Raw genomic sequence first — 20,548 nt, forward strand, 5'->3', positions numbered from 1 at the left:
ACACACAGTAATAGGTCAACTGACGTACTCAAGATAGTTTCCAGGAAAAACAATGCATCTTAGTGCTAGAAATGACCTCACAGCGGCCCTTATCTTCTTAACTGTTCAGATGCACATTTCCTTTCCTTTTCAGAGAACTCTGCAACCATCTACCCCCAAAGATCGGGGGAAGGCCTCTCCTGCATCTGGATCCTATTTTCTGCGAGAGGGATGATAGGGCCAGCTGTGACCGTCTCATACAACAACCTTCTCATACTACACCCTTCTCATTCTACACCCTTCTCATACTACACTCTTCTCATACTACACCCTGGTTACTTAGTAGGATACAGCTCAGGGTAATGATTTTAAGGCAATGAATGAGCCATTGATCAAGTACAAAGCATAGCTGATACTAAAACAAGGTTAGCAAGGAAGCCCCAGGCTAGGCTGCATGACAGACATTTGCTGCATGACAGACAGACAGACAAGCTTTGAGCCACAGGTACATCGGTTTGGTGGTCATGGATGATGGACAGGAGAAAGAAATAAATGTGTGTTGTGGATTGGCAAGCAAGCTAGACTTAACCAAGATGTATTACCGTAGGGAGGTCTGTTAGTCCTCTGGACTAAAAAAGACCCTTTCAAGTTTTATAGAAAGCAGCTGCTATAGTGGTGGATGAGTTCATCAACTGGCAATGTCAAAATAAATGCCAGTTGACAGCTAAGGCGAGAGAGAGAGAGAGCGCACACACCACACAGTTCTAATGAGCAGTGTTCACATGGCCATTAATGGCCACTTAACATAATGACATATTGGAGAAAATAAAGAAATAACACAGCTGAGTGTGAGAAGCTGCGTGCGTGCGTGCGTGCGTGCGTGCGTGCGTGCGTGCGTGCGTGCGTGCGTGCGTGCGTGCGTGTGTGTGTTACCTGCATGTTGGGTCTCTGGGTAATGAGCGAGCCATCTGTGTCGTATGTGAACACAGTGAAATCTTCAGGAAGCAGCAGCCTGAAAACAGAGCATACCCAGCTGAAGTCACACACTCAGTCAGGACACACAACTCTTTACACACACAACAACCACAGAGACGTCTCACAGGATACTTGTCTGGTGATCTCGTCCAATATTATAGCATTGTTGTTAAACGCAACAAACTTTTCTCACAGAGTTCATTCCAGCACAAAGGTCACGTGTTTCAGAGAAGGCTGAGGTTGAGCTCTAGAAGGGAGAGTTTGGAATGTTCTGTCCTTCCACCACCACCCAGCCAGCCAGCCTTTTCTGGTCAGATCATTTCAGTCCATTTCCTCAACTGTCTCAGGGACAGGCGGTGATCTTTTTTCTATAGACCCGGACACACTTCCCCATTCTGTGCCCAGTTCCCAAGTGTGAGATTTGGCTTGATGAAATTAACTGAATGCTCCTACTAACCTCACATGTACATTTTTTATAGTGTGTGCGCACCTGTGGAAAAGTACCTTTCATTCTTTTCGCTCTCTATGTGTGTGTGTGTGTGTGTGTGTGTGTGTGTGCACCTTGCTTTGTTTTCCACTACAGCAACCGCCTTTGTAGGACCTCTTTTTGGGGGCGAAATAAGTACCTGCCTGGCCGGGGACAGATCTCTGCAAAAAGTGAGGGGTAACCCAAAAACTAACTCCAAGTTATCATCCACAGAGAGCTGCTCCTCATCAACCTCCAGGACTTTTCTTCCGATTTCCTCATAAGGCATTCGAATAGGTACTTCTGTGTGGCCGTAAAACTGCTGGGTGGCACTTGCATGTAGTTGCCCAGCACCAACACCAGCTCAGGTTGCACACCTGCTCCTTGAACTACTAACTACTCATCACCACTCCGAACTGCTCTGGTTTAGGCAGGCAGGTGTATTGCTCTTGTACTTGGGCAGCGAGTTCAGCTGATCCTGCTCTGGGACGTGCTTCACCAGGTTCTGGATCACGGGTTCACAGAGCTGCTCCTCATCAACTCCAGGATTATTCTTCTGATTTTCTCATAAGGCATTCGAATAGGTTCTTCTGCTTGGCCCTAAAACTGCTGACAGGCGCTTGCAGTGAACAGTTGAAATAAAAGGGCTTTCATTTATCATATTGGTGTTGGTTTATTCATTTATCAAGTAATTACAGCTACAATGAAACCAGTTTCAAGCTATCTGACCATTTCTTTTTTCAGCCAGCTATTCGTAGCTTTACAGTGTCCATTGATTTCAATTCACTCAACTTGAACTTATTAGTATGAACTTCCTCTGAATTGTGTTCATAGATTTTATCAATCTATGAGTATTTCATGTGTGGTGTTATAAAAGTGTAATGGTGAATCGGAGTGAATTGAGATCAATGGAGACTGAAAACCTAAGAATACCTGTTCCAAAAGAATTGCTGGATAGCTTGACACTGGTGCAATGAAGCCATTCAATTAATTGTTAGCAACTTTACAGCAAAATTCAACTGTGGGCTTGACCTTGAGGTGATCCCATTGTTATCTTGAAAATATATCTAATGTTAGTGCTGCCTGACATTTTTTGTCTAAATTGACATCGCGATCGGAGAGCAAAATATTACATCTTGCTGCACCGCAGTGGAAACAGAAATGCTGAAAGGGACCATTAGGGGGTCGTTCCTGAATACGTTCATGCCACTTTGTAAGTGCCCCTTGTTCCTGCAGTGAAAAAGCACCTTATACACACAATATACACAGTGGGTCCATACTGAGTGTTGACACTCATTTGTCATACCTACAGTGTACCAGTCATCTACTACCAGTAGTTCTTATTGTACAATCATTAACATGTGGTTTACACACAGTTATTTCGTTTCATGTGTACTTAAGTGGCCAACTTAAGCTAGGGTTGGGCAATGGGACAATGTTAAAAGCTTTTTTTCTCGTCAAATCCTGTGTTTTGAGCAGGCACCAGAGCAGGACTTGGAGTGGGAGTGACCCAGTTGGACGTTGCAATACTCTCTGAGTTATGCAATGTATTCCTCATTGCTAAATTGGCTTAGATCAACTTTCTCTTAATTTCTTCATTAAGGGCATGTCGAATGATCATATTAAAGACTAGATGTTAAAAACATACATACAAACTCACTCTCTCTCTCACACACACACGTCTCTGAATCGGCCCCATCTCCTGTTAAGCGTTCTGTGATCGCCCCTCTGGCCTGAACCCAGCAGCTCTCCACGAGCCAGGCTGATGAGAACAGGGAACACAGCTGGAAAAGATCAATCCATCTGACTTTTCATCATCCCTGGAGAAGCTCAAATCCCCAACAACACGACTCCCTGGATCCCGAAGAGGGCCTCATGTGAGAGTCATATATTCAGTGTCATATATTCAGTGTTGGAGATATGAGATCTGTTTGCTACAGACGGCACTTAACCCCTTACTGCAACAAGCTAGTCCCTGGTCTGCACTGTATCTGTTTGTACTTAAGGCTCAGCTATTGACCATGCTTTTAGTCAGCTGTCATGATGCTCCTGATAAAAGCCCATTAGTCTAATGCACCTGAATAACGAGAGTGAAGGGCTCTGGCGTTAGAGGAATTCTAATGAGGGTGTGAGACACACAGGGCGACTCAGCTGCGGAATGGCCCTGTCTGGCCACCCTGGCCTGGGTCTCATCCTCTGCCAAGTCTCTTAAGGAGATGGAGGATGACGTGTGGACGCCTTTCCAAAGCCTCCAAAAAGCAACGAATGATAAACACTGAGAGGAGGCCCACACAGGGGGAATACCCTGGGACTGATATCAAATCTATGGTCGAGTATGATAGCGCTAGAGAGAGGACGTCAACTTCCAAACTGGGATGAGGGATTTATCGAAAACGTCGAAACAAACTTGAATCAGAATCATGTTTATTGGCCAATAAACAATCACAATGACATTCCCGAGAGAACACACATACCCACACATTCATATATGCATTGCTTGAGGAGCTCTGCATGTAAATCTGCACGCATGAACATCCGTGGCTGCATGAGAGGACCACTGTGAGCACACCTGAGCAATGTTTGTGCACCCACATCCTTGTCTCTGTGTGTTTCTGTGCATCTGTGAGCTGGTGTATGCGTGGGTGGACTGTGCTAAGAGCTGAACTGACTCCAACTGTAGATTAGCACGACTGCAGACAGGATTTTACTAGGCTGGGGGCTCAGGATGGAGGCGCTAATTGAGCCACAGATATTTACAGTCCGCCAGTCTCTTTTGTTTTTCTCACTCTCAGACTTTCAGACTGGAATAAAGAGGCTATCTTTACACAGGATAAGAAGCAAACGTGTGCAGGAAGACAAATATGAGGAATAGTTAGGTGCTAAGGGGCTAGTGGGGACACCTGCACGATGACCCCAAACCCACGGAGGCTCACAGTGGCTCTAAGGTATGCTATGGGCTCCTCTATACATCGGCTCTGCTCTGTTTCATCAGAAGTGACACAAACACAGTCAACAAAGGGAGATCCCTAGGGGCTTATTTCACAGTGTGTTTGATTAGCAGTCAGGTGGCACTCTGAATTGTACTTCAGACTATTGATGACACACACACACACAAAAACCACAAATAAAACGTTTTGGCTTTGTGTAGGCTCACAAGTAAACAGGTATTACACGCCACAATGTTGTGTTTAGTCATTGTAGTACATTCATCTGCCAGCAATCACTGCCCATAATGGTCAGAAAGAAAAATACTTACTCGTTTTTCTCTAGGACCAGGATGTGCTTCTCTCCCTGGGCTTGGATGACATAAGACACCTTTAAAAATAAAAAAGACAAAGAAAAAATAACGTGAGCTTAGGAAGAACAGTAAAAAATTGAAGATCCTACCTGGAAATGTGGAGGGAGAGAGCAACGATGTGTTTATTTAAGGAGGCTTTTAAGAAGCATTTCCAGAACACAATGCTTGACTGATAATTGCTTTTGAAAATGCCTCTGTATTCACCAGTCACTGGGTTTCTAAAGACAAGCAAGACTCCCGTTTCTTTTGGGGTGGGGGGAACCTGAAGAGAGTTAAATGGGATTTTTACACAAATCACATAGCGGCAGCTTGCTCTGTGAGAGAAGTATCATACACACACACACACACACACACACACACACACACACACACATAGATATGGAGTTGTTTGTTTTTCTGAGAGCACATATGGAGTAATAATGTTTCCAGTATGGCCACACTCGCTCCATTAGAGCTGAAACCTAGCGACCCAGCTGGGCGTGGAGCGCTTAACAGTCATAATGACTTTGGACAGACTCAATGAGTTTCTATGGATACCAGCACCTCTTTTTCTTCTTTCACTGGCCTGTGTACACAGATTTTCCTCCAAGCTGTTTCACCAGCTGGAGCAGATGACTAAGACTGGCTCGGAGCATTACATCTTAGTTTCAGTTTTCCTTCAGAGCAGGAAGAGAGCAAGAGAGGCTTGGAATTTACCCACGGTGCCTTGTGAGGCCGTAAGCTTTCAACACTTTAGCTTAGACATGGGCAAGTCTGGAGCTGAGACTGAGGTCCATGCAATTGAACGCAGACTGAAACAAACCCACACACACAGATGATGGAATACATTGTGCAGATGATTGTTCAGGGTTTTGAGATGCTTGAAATTAAGCACTGAGAAAAACAAAAAGAGGTCAGAAACACGCCTGCTATTAACAGACATTAAAAAAACTGGGAAGTTGGTGAAAGAGACATTTCAATGTATTTGATTTTGGTGCACAATCATCAAAAGAGTGGTAGAAGAGGATTTTATGGATTACAGGTCAAATGCAACACACACATACACGTGTGCACTTACTAAGAGACAGACAGACAACACACAATCAGTTCTGCAGACAGGAAACACACTGGCTTTTAAACACCTTAACATGACCTTAATCATGATAGGAGAGAAGAGACTGCCGCAGCTTCAGGTAGCTCAGGTGATTAGTGTCAGTGTGCAGACACGTGAGGCCTACGGCAACTCACACAATCATCCTGTCACATTTAACTCACACAATCATCCTGTCACGTTTAACTCTACACAATCATCCTGTCACTTTGAACTCTACACAATCATCCTGTCACGTTTAACTCTACACAATCATCCTGTCACTTTGAACTCTACACAATCATCCTGTCACTTTGAACTCTACACAATCATCCTGTCACGTTTAACTCTACACAATCATCCTGTCACATTTAACTCTACACAATCATCCAGTCACGTTTAACTCTACACAATCATCCAGTCACGTTTAACTCTACACAATCATCCTGTCACGTTTAACTCTACACAATCATCCTGTCACGTTTAACTCTACACAATCATCCTGTCACGTTTAACTCACACAATCATCCTGTCACATATTACAGGGGTGAACAGTGGAACCCGGGGATACCAAGAAGGTGACCATTTTAACATAATAATATAATGTAATGTAATGTAATTTTGAAAGGTTTTACCTCTACATGTACTGTTTTGTTACTGGTCAATATTTTAAAAAGTGCAAAAAGTTGACATCCCGACACACAGTTTGTCAATCTGGCCATTTGTGAAACCTCAAACTTGTTTCATTTATTTAATTTAAGACCAAATTTTGTACATATAAACATAAAAAAAGTTAGGTTCAATAGTTCATCAAGAAATAACGTCCTTCATCAGGGCACAAGCGTGTTTGTTCGTGCTTGCATATGTCAGTGTATTCTTCACAGCTTGACTGAGAAGTTAGCTCAAGGACATCAGAAGGGGTCCGGAGCCAGACCCCGGGCTTGGCAGTCTACCTACTCATGTGGCACCTGTTCGTCCTCTCTTTTGCTGTCTGTCTTCATTTCCTGATCACGACCTTCCCAACACGCAAGCCCACACACACACACAGACAAAGCCAGTCTCCCTCTTTGTATCCCCCACTTAACACACACACACACTCACATACACACGCACGCACGCACGCACGCACGCACGCACGCACGCACGCACGCACGCACGCACGCACGCACGCACGCACGCACGCACGCACGCACGCACGCACGCACACACACACACACACACACACACACACACACACAGTCTACCTCTCCACATCCTCCTCTCTCACACAAAGACACAAAGGCGAACATGCATAAAAGCAGTTTCTTGCCTTACTGCCCCTTTATATGGTAAAGGCACGATCCCATTATGACTTTATCAACACTGTACGGTACAAGTCAAGACCTCAGAGGCCATCCTCACATATCAGCACACGTGATGTACATCGCTAACAGCCTGCCCTCCGTGAGCCTGCCCATGCCAATGACAGTGGGGTGAGAGCCAGCTTGTTTGTTTGGGCCATGCTGGTGCCCAGAGCTACGCTGGCTCACACCCCTCTCTCTCTCTGACTGGACATCCGCTCCCCACCAGATGCTTCTGGAGGGCTTTATTTTCAAATCACCACTGGAGAGAAAGAAGCCAACAAAAGATGGAGAACGAGAGAGAGAATTACAAATAGAGGGAGCGGGAGAGAGAAAAAGATGGAGAGAGAGACAGAGAAGTAGTAGTGTTTGTGTGTCTGTGATGAAGAGAGCTCGGAGAGCAGCATGAATTATGAAACGAGTGAAACGGGGTGATACAGTCAGAAATAGTGTGGAAAGAGCAGGACATTTGCAAGTGTCTTCCCCTCCTGCACATCTCTATCACTCAGGTACATGTCATGAAGTGTACCTAAATTTGCCCTCTGTAGTGAAGGCTGAGACTTGGGAATGCCTGAATGACAAGAGGAAAGAGAGAGAGAGAAAGAGAGACAGAAAGAGAGAGATAGAAAGAGAGAGAGAAAGAGAGAGAGAAAGAGAGAGAAAGCGAGAGTCCAAACTTGCTGATTCCTTCTCGAAAGGCACATCAGTCTGTACAGGAAACAAGCTAGCCACTTCTGACAGCACTGCAGTGTGTGGGAGCTTCTCAGGAGATCACACACACAGGCCAGCCAACCCCCTGAGTCACCCCTCAGATAGACGTCAGGTGTGAGATGATCATCAACTTGTGCTGCTACACTACACTGAAAGCCTGGCTGGTAAAGCCTGTACAGAAGGGTAGAGAGAGAGAGAGAGAGAGAGAGAGAGAGAGAGACAGAGAGAGAGAGAGAGACAGAGAGAGAGAGAAAGGGAAAGGATCATCCTTCTTCTTGCTTCTGAAGTACACATCCTCTCATTCCGCCCACTGTCCTCGTGTTTGCCTTTGTTCTCCTCATGAGAGGGCCACCGTCTGTGCTTCTGCCGGCGCCGCCTCCGCTGAGCAAGTCCGCACTCGCATGTTGCTTCGGCAGGAAGGAACGGAAAGAAAGAGGAGGGAGGGAGGAGGGGTGCGTTCCAGAGCTCAGCTACATTCCAGAACGTAAGGAACAATCTGTAGCTCGCAGTGCAGAACTGGGGCAAGTGCGGAGTGACGCGGCGCAACGGAGCAAAACCAAAACAATGGCAAACTGTTGTGGCGTGAGAGGATTAAGAGTTTGTGAATGAGAAGGTGGTCAGGTTCCGAACTGAAAGTTGCGCCATGTTTCTCCACATCCGCGTACTGAGGAGCTCATCTTACCCAGAAATCCCATTGGATTCCGGTAAAGAAAAAAAAAAAACAATGCGTAAATCCCAAAGGGTACCAAATACAAGAAGGACTTTATTTCCTTGACCTGGAAACCCCCACTTCTGAGAACTTCTAAAGTGCACATTGACCCAGACATACGCATTAATGCAAAGCCACACACAGGCACACGCGCACACACACACACACACACACACACACACACACACACACACACACACACACACACACACACACACAAACACACAAACACACACACAACCATAAAACTACTGTCTGTTTTAATTGTGATGGGGTCAACCACAGTGTTTTGTGAATGCTGACATTACAGTGGCCTTTGGCTTGTTCTGACTCTCTGACCCTCATGTCATGTGAGAGGATGCTGCTGCTGCTGCTGGTGGGGCTTACACATCAGAACTCAGTGCCCTTTCCTGGCAGCGCCTGGCTGTCAGTGGCCCCAGGGGGAAAGCCTACGGTGCCCAGCGGTGGGAAGTGCAGACGAGGACAGCAGGGGGGGGGGGGGGGGACACTACAACAGTGGGCACACACACACACGGATCAGCAACAAGGAAAGGGTGGGGAAGACATAAAGAGAGAGAAAGGGAGAAAGAGAGATGGAGAGATGGCAAAGAAGTGGCGCAAGAGAGAGGAAGTTTAGCTACTGTAGGAAAAAAAGCTGCTGAGATCAGCGATGACTAGATGCTGGCCTGAGGTTGACCTGCTACAGATTATGGAACTCCCTCAATGTGATCAACACGAAAACATAGTCTCTGTAAAAAAAACAAGCAGAGCTCGGGGTAGCTACCTCTAAATATCTACAGTATCTTTCAATAAAAAAAGATCGGATCCGCCGGTCGTAACGACCAAAGGACCGACAGAGGGCAGAGAACAGGTGTGGCCACTCTCGAAGCTGATGGAACATGGGGCACAGGGTATTTTCTTTTGCTCACACTTCAAATGGGAAAGGGCCATTCCATTCAGCACTGCCCTCACCCTGATCAGGTGCCTGTGAGACGAGGAGGAAATTGAACGTCTGAGCAAAGCTTGGTCAACAAGTATGGGTGATCAACAGCACTGCTTTTTCACAACGGGAGAGATGGTAAACTGGGATGGCTGTAACGGTAGAAGGTCATGAAGGCCGGAAACAGTTTTCCATCACCTCAAAGGCAGCATTTGTCCCTTTAAGATGTTGGCAGCATTTGTCCCTTTTAGATGTTTAGATGTTTACCTTGTTAGTTGCTTGGCTGTCCTGGTCTCTCCTCTGTCTTGTTATGCGTTTGGGCACAGTCACCTCAAAAGTAGAAAAGCGGGAGGTTTGCTGGGAGGCTGAGCCTACAGGGGGAAGACATGAGAGGAGGATCAATCACTGCTGTAAAATATGTCCTGTACACAGAGTGACATTCGTGGCATATGAGTAATCTTCTTATAGGCATAACACATTACAACTATACAGTTCCTAACCCACGCGTTCATTTGTTAAAAAACGGTCTTTCCATCCATTTTTATTTTCCACACATTCATCAACTTGCAACTCGCATTCATCATCCCCAGCCCCCCCAACCATTCTTGTGACCGTAGTCAATCTTTTAAAGTGCTATCGACTGCCTTTCTTCTGGGCTGACTGTGCCATGCTGTCTGTGATCTACAGGCAGCAGGCAGGACGCCACGCTGAAGTTGGCATATCACTAGACCCATGCAGTAGGCCTCCCCTCACCCCCTCTCCTTGCCTGTCCAATCTATCCATCCCTCCCACTCTCTCTCTCTCTCTCCTTCTCTCTCTCTCCCTCCCACTCCTTCTCTCTCCCCCCTCTCTCTCTCTCTCCTTCTCTCTCTCTCCCACCCACTCCCACTCTCTCTCCCCCTCTCTCTCTCTCCCACACTCACTCCCTCTCTTGTCCTGCGGTCATCAGACAATCGGGCTGTGCTGTGGTGCTTTTCCTGAGGACAGCAAAGAGTAGATAAGAGAGAACACAGAGGGTGGTAGCCTGGCAAGCACACACAAACAAGCGGATCTCCAACAGATGCAAGCATACGCAGAGGTAGATAAAAACAAACACAGGCAAACACACACACACACACACACTCACACACACACACACACACACACGCGCACACACACACACACATATCAGGCAGTCCATGTCATGAGTCAGATTCTGCAGCTTGACAAGCCAGCCTTGGGCTGCCTGCCAGATGCTGCCCACTGCTGACATTCCTTCCCTGCTGGCGTTGCACCCTCTCTCTCTCTCTCTCTCTCTCTCTCCCTCTCTCTCTCTCTCTCACACACACACACACACACACCCACACACGCTTCTGCCCTCACAACTGATTGCAAGGACCACTCCCAGCCTGTGCCCTTCAAACATCCTATAAACACTCAAAACACACTTTTACTCTCATTCAGTCTAACACGGCCTGTCAGCACAGTCTATACTGTGCATTTAATGCAAGAGTAACCTGAAATCATGTTAATTTATTCACTGACATGAAGAATAACCAAAGCAAAGCATTTCCACACAAATCACCTATCACGAAGTTACACAGAATGAAAAATATTTTCATAATAATAGGTCCGGATGCACTGTTTTTATAGGTATTCTTTCCCTATAGCCAGATGATGTGTGGGCTTTTTGTCCTTTCAATACCATTCAAATATTTTGACCTACACATTAGACTTAGTATCGTAGGCATGTGGAATGTGTAAAAGCTATGACCTATGTTCTACATAATCAATAAAAGCACATATTTCTTATCCACCCTCTTATTCTTTAATCATTACGTAGCTGCGAGTCCTGTTTAACAACATGTGATTTCATATGTGATTTCATATGATTTCTGCTGGATCTGTTGTCTTACCCAGTGGGCGCAGTTTCTAACTGCTTTCTGTGTTCTATCTGTGAAGAGGCAACAGTCCAAAAGTAGCCCACAAGCAGGCTAACTGCTCTGTCTTCAGATTGTCAAGAAGATATTATCTGTGAAAAGATGATCCTGACTGAAAAATATTTTTCCACATAAGACCCTTACATCAGCTAACTGATGAATCATGACACGATAAAGCCTGAGGTTTAAAACTTTGGTCGACCAAACTGAGGCCAATTCCCCACTTGAGGTCGACCCACTCACAAGAGCTACGAGTGGCCCAAAGCCAAGCTTGCCTTTCTGTAGCGCGCTCACTGAGGACAAACCAAACAGACGTGGCGGGGTTGGGTTTCACAGCATCATTCCAAGTGGGGGTCAGGTCAAGCAACCAGAGGAAATCTCAGCTGTTGCACAGTACTGACCCATATGCTAAAATCCTGAAGGGTTATCACAAAAAGTGTGATTAAGAGCTTTCTGTTGGCAGCCCAGGGTAGGCAAAATAAGCATTTAATTGGTGTTTCGGTGGACAGCCAATACTTGGTGTAACATTTCTGGAGATCAGGGAGTTTTGCTATGTCACACACAATTTGGTCACTGAAAAAGATGTGTGGCTCTAATCTCTCAAATTTGACAATAACTACATTAGTTAGTTTGGATTTGTTGGATTTGTTGATTTGTTTAAAGCATGTCCGAGATTTTGCCACTACATTAGTTAGTTTGGATGTAAACTGATTGTTTGGTTGACAATGCAGTACAACCTCCTTTTACTGCATCAAGGGGGAAGATTTTGACTGTATGAGCAACGAGAATATACTGAAGACACCAGGTTGGATTTTGTCCAAAAGCAACAATGTTGCAATATGTTTCGGAGTGCATCATTCTGGAAGATCTCAAAAATAAGTAGGCTAACATACCCAGAAAACCCACAATGCTTTATTTCAATTGCTTCAAAATTTCCTTCCACGGAAAACATGGTCAGCGTACAGTAGCCTAATCTCACAGTCAAAGTGAGAATTTGTACGGGAAAACAATGACCTTCTTTGTCCAGGTCAGGTTTGTTTACCGACTGAATTACTGAATTTCTTTAGTTGCACACAAATTTAACATTTATACACGTTAGATTCAACATAGCACTGTGAAGCCACAGACTTGAATGATAAACGCTGAATGATATGGCTACTATCAAGTAAGCGAGTAATTAAAGAATGAGAGCATAATCTTGATGAGGAGTCTGGAGAAGGAACCCTTTGGGCAAAGGTCACACTCTTATTGGCATACAGTGCTCCATCAGCCATGGCCAACACAGCTTTGCTATTTAGCTTTTACAACAGGGATAAACATGGACAGGGATAAAAAAAAAAAGACAGGGATGGAAACCCTGCCTAATCCCAAATATGATAACAAGTTCATATTTTGATACCAAAAAAGATAATAAGTAACTTCAGTCCAAAAACAGAGCTATACAGAACTAAAAACAGAAAACTGTATTTCTGCACAGCCCCTCTACAACTACCTGTATAATCAGAAGCATCACCACAAATGTTAACAAGTGCCACATATGAATTTACAAAGAGGTTTTACTACAATATGACACTTAGCCAACATTCAGTCAAACACCAGAGCAGGAAGTAGTGATTAGAAATAGTAGGCCTATGCTATTACACAGATATTGTCTGTGCAGAACATTTCACTCACTGTCAGTCTAGACATAATCAGCTGAATGCAGCAATAATAAAGTTGGACAAGGCACTGTGTTTCATTGAGGTCTGTGGTAGTTACGATATGCTGTCACAGCGGGCTACAGTGTGATCAGTTGAGACTCAAACCACAGCTTCAGTCAGTGAAGCCTGTTAAGACTGACCACCATTTCCTCATAAAATCTCTTCTGACAAACACAACACCCAAAATGACAAGGCAGGGCTGCTTATGGCTTTCAAACAAAAGCAACGGACCTGTTAGAAGACAAAATACAATACCAGAACTTTCACTCTGAAGATTATTCGGTTGTGATCTCAATGATTGAGTGAAAAAAGGGGCAAATGTGAGATTAAATCAGTCTCAGTCTGTTTCATCTGTCCTTTTTAATCTTCCACAGAATAAGAGTGCCAAAAAGCTGAACAGCAAGAAGAGTTTGACATATGTATAGAGCAGATCCGTGATTTAAGGACCAGGATTTGAGGTTACAGTTCCACAGAATACATTGCTATGTAGATATTGCTATGAACGGATAGATACCTCTTTTTGCTGACACGAATATTCACCTATACATGTGTGCATTTTCCCATGTAGGTTTACAAACATCTTCAAATGTATGGATACAAATAATATAATTGCACAAATTTGAATTTTTTTAAATAGTGAAATAATATGAGTACTGTTAACTCTCTGTTCTTCTCTCCATCTCCATCTGTGATGCATCTATCCATCCATTTGTCCGTCTCTCTTCCTCTACCTCTCACTGCTTAGTTGTTTGAGATGCTGAGATGTTTGAAATCTTTTACTGTGATAGTTGTTTGACAACAGTTCTCTCTTTTGGCTCAGGGTGCCTGGCAGAGTGACTGTTTACTCATCATTAACAAAGCTTCAGTCCAAGCTCACCATCTGCATATAATTCGGAGGGAGATGGGTCCAAGACACCGTAGACACTTGTATGAGATCTCACTAAGCAGACCAGGGATTCAGAAACGGATGGTTGTGAGAATTAGGCCTGACTCGAATGTGCCAAACTGTCTCACCTCACCACAAGAGCGTCCATGAACGGCTCACTTGTGGGGGTTTTTTATAAAGAAAAATTAAAAGAGGAAATGTCCTCATTCTCACATGAATACTTCTTTACAGTTTCCAGAGGAAAGTTAACGGCTCGGATATTGATGAGACAACAGTGGACTGAAAGGTTCAGTAACCACCTGGAAATATATTTTTTAATTTGTATTATTCAGTTACACTATTTGTATTATGTTATAGGCCTAGGTCTTGAATAAGTAAGATAGCAATTGAACAGGCATCCGAGATAAGATAAGAGCTGAGAACACCTTCTCTAATTTATGACTTTTTAACATCTGGGCCTGTGTGGTGGAGGATAATCTTTCAAAGTTAATCGGAGGAAATGGAAAAACCTTTAATATCTAAGGGGATATTTACTACTGAAACACAGTTCCCGTGAAATAATGCAGACTTTTATATTGAAAATGATTAGGCTATTAACCTTCACACAACAATGTGCAGAGCAGTGTAATAACCTATTTAGAGCTCATTTCAAAAGGTTAAACCTAAAATATTTTCGGTGTTGGGTACAAAATCGTTAGAGATCAATAGTGTGTAAATTGTACAATGAAAGCAAACTCTTGAATTATTGATAGAGCCATATTGGCAGAAGTTATAGTCTACATCAGGACCATGCTAACGACTGACCTATCTCCGTCGGACATGGGGCAAGGTTCAGCAACGGAGATCTAACGGAATTATAAAGCTGCTTAATGCCTTATCCAAACAAGCTGTGCCCCATCAGTCTCAAAATGTGAAATGGTAGTTAAATGGCAGCCCACGGTCTTTCACTACACCTATAACCACACGTAGGTACATAGAAGCTGTTAAAGCATGTCCGAGATTTTGCCAGACAAGATGTATGGCTAAATTAGCCTAATTTATATGTAGACTTAATGAAAAGATAAAGCAAACCAGCTGAACAGTATCAAACATCTCTCATTTCCAACAGGGAGTTGTCAATTACATGTTAAATATATAACTTTATACACTTCAGACAGGTGAAGGGTGTCACTAATAGGAACAGGACACTATCACAACACACAATGATAATTAGTGGAATTGTCATTCTCAATATTTTGTTGTGAAAAGCGATTTTCATGTAGCCTGCATGTGGACTGATGGTTTAACATCCTACATTGTGAAACGCTTTATTGTAATGGCAGTTGTTACGTTTAAATATTCACTTACTTTCGCTGCAGTCGCTGAGCTCGTATAGTAACACCAGAACACAGATGATCTGGTAGAAGCGCTGAGCCAATGTCCTGTACATGTTTGCAAAGTTACCAAAAGCGGTGGAATTGAAAGCTGTAGCCTACTTTACTGTTATCCTTAGCCAGGCGTTCCCTTCCAGGCAATGACGACGTACCTATTCCACATACTGTAAAAAAAAAATCAGTAGGTTTGGTACCTAGTCATATCTCACACATTTTACACATTCGGAAGTTAGATTTAGATTGCTAAATCATCAGTTTAGATAGAATGTTTCCGATATTGAAAGCGATTAACAATAAATGTAGCTGTCCGATGTTTCGGCAGCCCTACAAAGCAGCATAACCATCGAACCCGACTGAAGGTAGAACAGAGCATGCGTGAGTAGAAAAGTGTGTTTGTGTGTGCGAGTGTGTGTGTGTGCGTGCGCGTGTGTTTGTGTGTGCGCGTGTCCTTAGTATAGTTTTTAACCCTTTCTTTAGCTTTTTGGCGACAGAAACTTTATAAACTTAAACAACCTGATAAAATGTACCAGAAAAGTTTATTCTCGATCATACTGTAAATGTGGAAAACAGCTTCTTGTATAGGCTAGTTGTCAGGGTCGCACGTTTGGCAATTTTGTTGCTTACAGTAATAGTGGGCTTGTAGACTACACGACTCTTCCAGCATACACCTCACCTAAAAAGGTAACATCTTAATTACGCTACACATAACTTCAGTGGCATACTACAGTTTAATTACTCAGTTCACAACCTACTGACATTGGAATAATAAAGACGTTTAAGTAAATTGTAAAAACGAAGAACATTTTTTCGGTTTTGTTTCGTGGAGTAACTTTTGTCACACTGCCTTACCAAATTCAACCAATGAACGAGACGATTACTGTCAGTGAACGTTGCGTTGCTATCCATGGTGTTGTCAAACTGGGTAATGCCAAAGAAAGCGCTATCTTTGGCCTGACTGCCAGCAAGGTAGTCAGCTACCCCTCTTGAAAGGGTAAGTAGGCAAACCTCGGTTGATACATTATGATGACTAAGTCGTTACTATCATAGCATAACATTTAAAACAATCCTATATTCGATGTATTTGCTAGCCCATTAAACTGATCAGTTATCTGAGCTAGCTAGCTCTCCAACTAACAACAAAGTTAACAGTTAGCTTATAATACCTAACGTAATGCTGGTTAACCTAACAGTTAGTTTGTTAGCATCTAAAGCCGTGTCGTTTCTGGAATGAGTGATCATTTACAGGTCTGTTCAGGTAAGTTTGTTGCTGTTTGCTTGTAAGCTATAAATTAGCTCGCTAACTATGTTGCTGAGATAAGATTATTCTTTCACAATAATGTAATGACAGTGCTCGCCTAACTAATATTCAACGTGTATGTTATAGTTGATGTCAGCCAGTGTTACATTGTTGGCTGCTTGTTTAACTTTTGTATGAATGCAAAAGTCGTTCCTTTCATTGGATGTGGGATCTAACGATAATATAAAATGCCATGTAGTTCCTGTTAGTAAATATATTTGCCTAAGACTAAGTATTAATGAATAGTTTGCTGTGTTATTCAGCTATCTCAGGTGCCAGGTATCATAACGTCCCCTACATCACTCTACCCTCTGCATTGCAGTATTTGCCAGCAGACATTGTGGCATCTCGTGTAATGGTCATTATGGGGTCCGTTGCTTTCAACTTGGAACAGAATGTGGAGAAGATTCTTAACGGTGAAGGGATGGAGGTCACGGGAATCGATTCAGCTCCCGAACAAATAAAACCTGTGGCTTTGAAGAAAACGGTTTGCTACATTGTCAGCGCAGTGATCTTCAATTCAAAGGTAAGATGACTATTCGATTCTTTCCTTGATGCTAATACGCTTGCTGTGACCTGAAAGAGAGGCCGAGGTCTATATTCCCCTGTTAAGTAACGTTGTGCGGCACAGTAATGACATTAGCTCAGTGGTTGGATAACCTGCCTAACTGTCACGGACCATAACGAGGTGACAGGGCCAAGAGTAAAGTTTTTAATCTGCTTTGCACAGTAGTGCATGGCCTAGGCTATTCAGGCTAATGTTGATCTACATATAGGTTGCAAATTGATAAATACATTGTCATTGTGTCAGTGTTATCATTGCGCTTTTTGGTATTTTACGTTATGATGTGTAAAGTGTGTTGGTTATTTCTTTGTATATATGGTCTGAGACGAATGTGCCTCTGCTGACTGTGTGTGTGTTTGTGTTTGTGTGTGTGTGTGTGTGTGTGTGTGTGTGTGTGTTGCAGAAGGAAGTATTGATGGTTCAGGAAGCTAAGCAGGGGTGCTATGGCAGCTGGTATTTGCCAGCTGGGCGTATGGAGATGGGCGAGAGCATCGAGGAGGCGATGAAACGGGAGGTGTTAGAGGAGTCAGGCCTGGAGTGCCAGCCAACCACGCTCATCCTGGTGCAGGAGCAGGGTCCTCAGTGGGTCCGCTTCACCTTCCTGGCCGAGGTCACAGGTCTGAGGATTGGGAATTTATAGATTTCTTGTTAATCTCCTTTACCGAAATCCCCTTTTGCTCTGGTCTCCTCACTTTCTCTGCCTTTTTCATGCCATTTCTGTCTATCTCCCTTTTTGTGTTTCCCTCTTTTGTATGTAATTCCACTCTCTCCTCAGTCCCCATCTTCATTTTTATATCTCTCATCTCTCTCCCATCCATCCATTTGGTCTGTATCTCTCTAACCATCTACAGTACTCTCGCCCCTGTCCCCTCTCTTACTCTTATCTCCCCTGCAGGAGGTACTTTGAAGACTAAGGCCCAAGCAGATGCTGAGTCTCTGCAGGCGTGTTGGTGGGACAGGGAGTCCCCTCTTCCTCTGCGTGGCCAGGACATCCTGTCTCTGATTGAATCGGGGCTGCGCTACCGGGAGAAGCCCTGGTTTCCCGCCGTGCTGCCTCTCGACCTGCCCTGCCCCGTGGTGTGCCAGCGTGTGGTGCTCACCTTCGCTGCGGGCATCTACGTATGGCTCTTGGTGAGCAACGGCCCAGAGGGCTCAAACGCAGTGAGCAGCGGCAGCAGCAGCAGCAGCAGCAGCATTCAGGAGGCAGAGAGGGGCAAGAAAAAGAGCGAGGCGGACATGACGGAGGCTCACCTCCCGGTGTCGCTGTCCACCAAGACCCACACGGCGATGTGGGCGGCCCAGCGGCTGGTGCAGGAGTGCATGCCGTCGCGTTACTATGATCTGGACGTCAACACACACGGCCTGCTGGGAGTGCAGCACAACGGCCGCGTGCCGGGTAAAACAGACGGGCTGTGCTTTAACACGCTGGTGTCGCTGACGCTGGAGCGTCGCGGCGGGGGCCCGCCCATGGACATGGGGGGCGAGCCGTCCGATCCTCCGCCCGTGGAGAATGGGCAGTACCGCTGGCACAAAGTCAATAACTCTTGCCTGAGAGATACCATCCTGCGCCGGATAAGGCAGGGCACTACGCTGCCTGTGGTTAGCTTGTACTGAGGGGGAAACAGAAGTCAGACTCGGAAATAATTTGCCTCTGGAATATACCTCCTGGTCCTCTGCTATTTTTTTAACGTTATTTTAAGGGCAGAGTGCACAGGAGTCTATGGAGGAAGTGCATACAGAAAGCTATGCAATAGAGCCTGCGTTTACATGACTTATAGGCTCACAAGAAAGCCATATCAGAAAGTCTTCCTCTATGCACTGTGACGGGATGACGTGATGATGCTGCGGGACAGAATGAAGGGCATGATGTACAGGGTCTCCCTTCTTGCTGAGCAAGGGCAGACGCTGAGGTCATTTTAATCCGTGTAGCATGGGTGTGTTTGGAAGGACAGTGATGGCTGGTAATGTTCAGACAGAAAAAAAAACTGTTATATAATTTTTAGCAGATTGCTATGTTGCTAAGTTATGTTGAAATTGTTGCAAGGGCATCGTCTGACATGCAGATGTGAACACAGATGTAGAAGTATGTGTGAGGGACGCCATTTGAAAATACTTGAAATAGCCTACCTGACTTGAATTCTTAGGATGAGGATCTGTATAGTTAGTGCATGGCAAGGCAATATTTATATATATTTAACTTTTAATCATTACCGGAGAATGCATCCTAAGTACAGCACTGTATCACTCATGACCAAATACATGTATGAGCAAGAATCATATAGTTTACTTTACTTTGTAAGATGGTCATGTTTCCAGCACTTCTATTTTAGAGCTTATCAGAGCCCATATGTATTACTTAGTCTATTAACGCTATTGCTACGGTGAGAGCCATGAGAGGTTAGGTTACTTCTCTTCTGATAGAAGAGAAAGCTGAAAAAGGAGTATTTTTGCAGCAAATAATAATTTCTGAGTAAACACAAATCTAGCTACACTTTATTTTATTGAACTAGACTGATTTATAATAAATCACAAATTATAAAACGTTAATGTTAGTAAACGGCTTTGCCTTGTCTTTTCACTTCAAAATTGTACCTGAACAGAAAGCTGTATGTCCAAATCTGTCCGCTTCTGATCAGTAAAGAGACATCAGAGGAGTGTGTAACTGTATGAAACAATGGGTTTGTCATTGAATTTCAGCATCCTTTGTTCTTCATCTCATTGAAAAGTACAAGCCAGTCCTGTGTTACATAATCCCTAGCCCAGCTCAAGAAGGCAGGCAGTGTGTTTTACTGTACTGTTCTGGTCTGAGCACCAGTGCAGTGATCATTCTTGCAAAGAACAGATGATCACCAGCCTAGTAAAGTGATGCGAAATCTGGTGACTGGTGCCCTCTGCTGGTGAAAATATTCCATCAAGGTTTACTGATTAGCCAATGAACTCTAGAATGAAATAAATAAACAAAAATAAACTTGCTAAGCAAACATAAGCTGTTGTTTGTATATTTTAGCAGTGTCATGTTTGGGAGGAAATGCCAGGTATAATTCCAAGCTCTCATGCTTGCTCTACGGTTCTTGATTTGTGACTCAACATTAGCTCACTTGGCTGGACAGCGTTCAAGACATCTCTTAACTCAAAACTCTGACAGTCTGAACTGAGATCTGCAGTACCACAAATCAGTGCAGGCTTAAGTGTTCTCTTAAGCTTGGAAACAGTAACTTCTTCTTTGGAACTCTTTCCATTCACAAGACAGATTTACAATGATCATAGGAAATCTTTTTTTTTCTTGTAAGCTTACTGAAATTAGGAACAGTAAATGTTTTA

At 44.1% G+C, this 20,548-nt stretch overlaps 2 protein-coding genes across 3 annotated transcripts in view; one reads left to right on the forward strand and one right to left on the reverse strand.

Annotated features, from left to right (window-relative positions):
* Positions 1–15,695, reverse strand: part of LOC308376638 (disintegrin and metalloproteinase domain-containing protein 9-like) — a 36,181-nt gene extending 20,486 nt beyond the window's left edge. Inside the window, exons 1-4 of the mRNA XM_080853048.1 lie at positions 15,340–15,695; positions 9,755–9,858; positions 4,677–4,735; positions 913–991 (exon numbers count right to left, since the gene is read on the reverse strand). Of these exons, the coding sequence (XP_080709174.1) occupies positions 913–991; positions 4,677–4,735; positions 9,755–9,858; positions 15,340–15,421 (324 nt within the window). The 5' untranslated portion in view covers positions 15,422–15,695. The remainder of the gene's footprint in view (positions 1–912; positions 992–4,676; positions 4,736–9,754; positions 9,859–15,339) is intronic.
* A 113-nt stretch (positions 15,696–15,808) lies between these two features.
* Positions 15,809–20,061, forward strand: nudt18 (nudix (nucleoside diphosphate linked moiety X)-type motif 18). Of its 2 annotated transcripts, none has more exons than XM_080852194.1 (4): positions 15,809–16,356; positions 16,935–17,188; positions 17,631–17,844; positions 18,123–20,061. In XM_080852194.1, the coding sequence occupies exons 2-4, from the start codon at positions 17,018–17,020 to the stop codon at positions 18,839–18,841; spliced, it is 1,104 nt and encodes a 367-aa protein (XP_080708320.1). In that variant the 5' UTR covers positions 15,809–16,356; positions 16,935–17,017; the 3' UTR covers positions 18,842–20,061. The 2 variants fall into 2 exon arrangements, with proteins under 2 accessions (XP_080708320.1, XP_080708321.1); XM_080852195.1 differs by having other exon boundaries at positions 16,985–17,188.
* The last annotated feature ends 487 nt before the right edge of the window (positions 20,062–20,548 follow it).

Source organism: Sprattus sprattus, assembly GCF_963457725.1.
Source record: "Sprattus sprattus genome assembly, chromosome: 15".
Classification (NCBI taxonomy): Eukaryota; Metazoa; Chordata; class Actinopteri; order Clupeiformes; family Clupeidae; genus Sprattus; species Sprattus sprattus.

What these genes read in the sequence shown, in the direction of transcription:
- nudt18 (XM_080852194.1), top strand. Translation starts at nt 17,018, where the DNA reads ATGGTCATTATGGGGTCCGTTGCTTTCAACTTGGAACAGAATGTGGAG. An exon ending in CAGTGATCTTCAATTCAAAG is followed by an intron (nt 17,189 to 17,630) that starts GTAAGATGACTA and finishes TGTGTGTTGCAG; the next exon opens with AAGGAAGTATTGATGGTTCA. An exon ending in CTTCCTGGCCGAGGTCACAG is followed by an intron (nt 17,845 to 18,122) that starts GTCTGAGGATTG and finishes TCTCCCCTGCAG; the next exon opens with GAGGTACTTTGAAGACTAAG.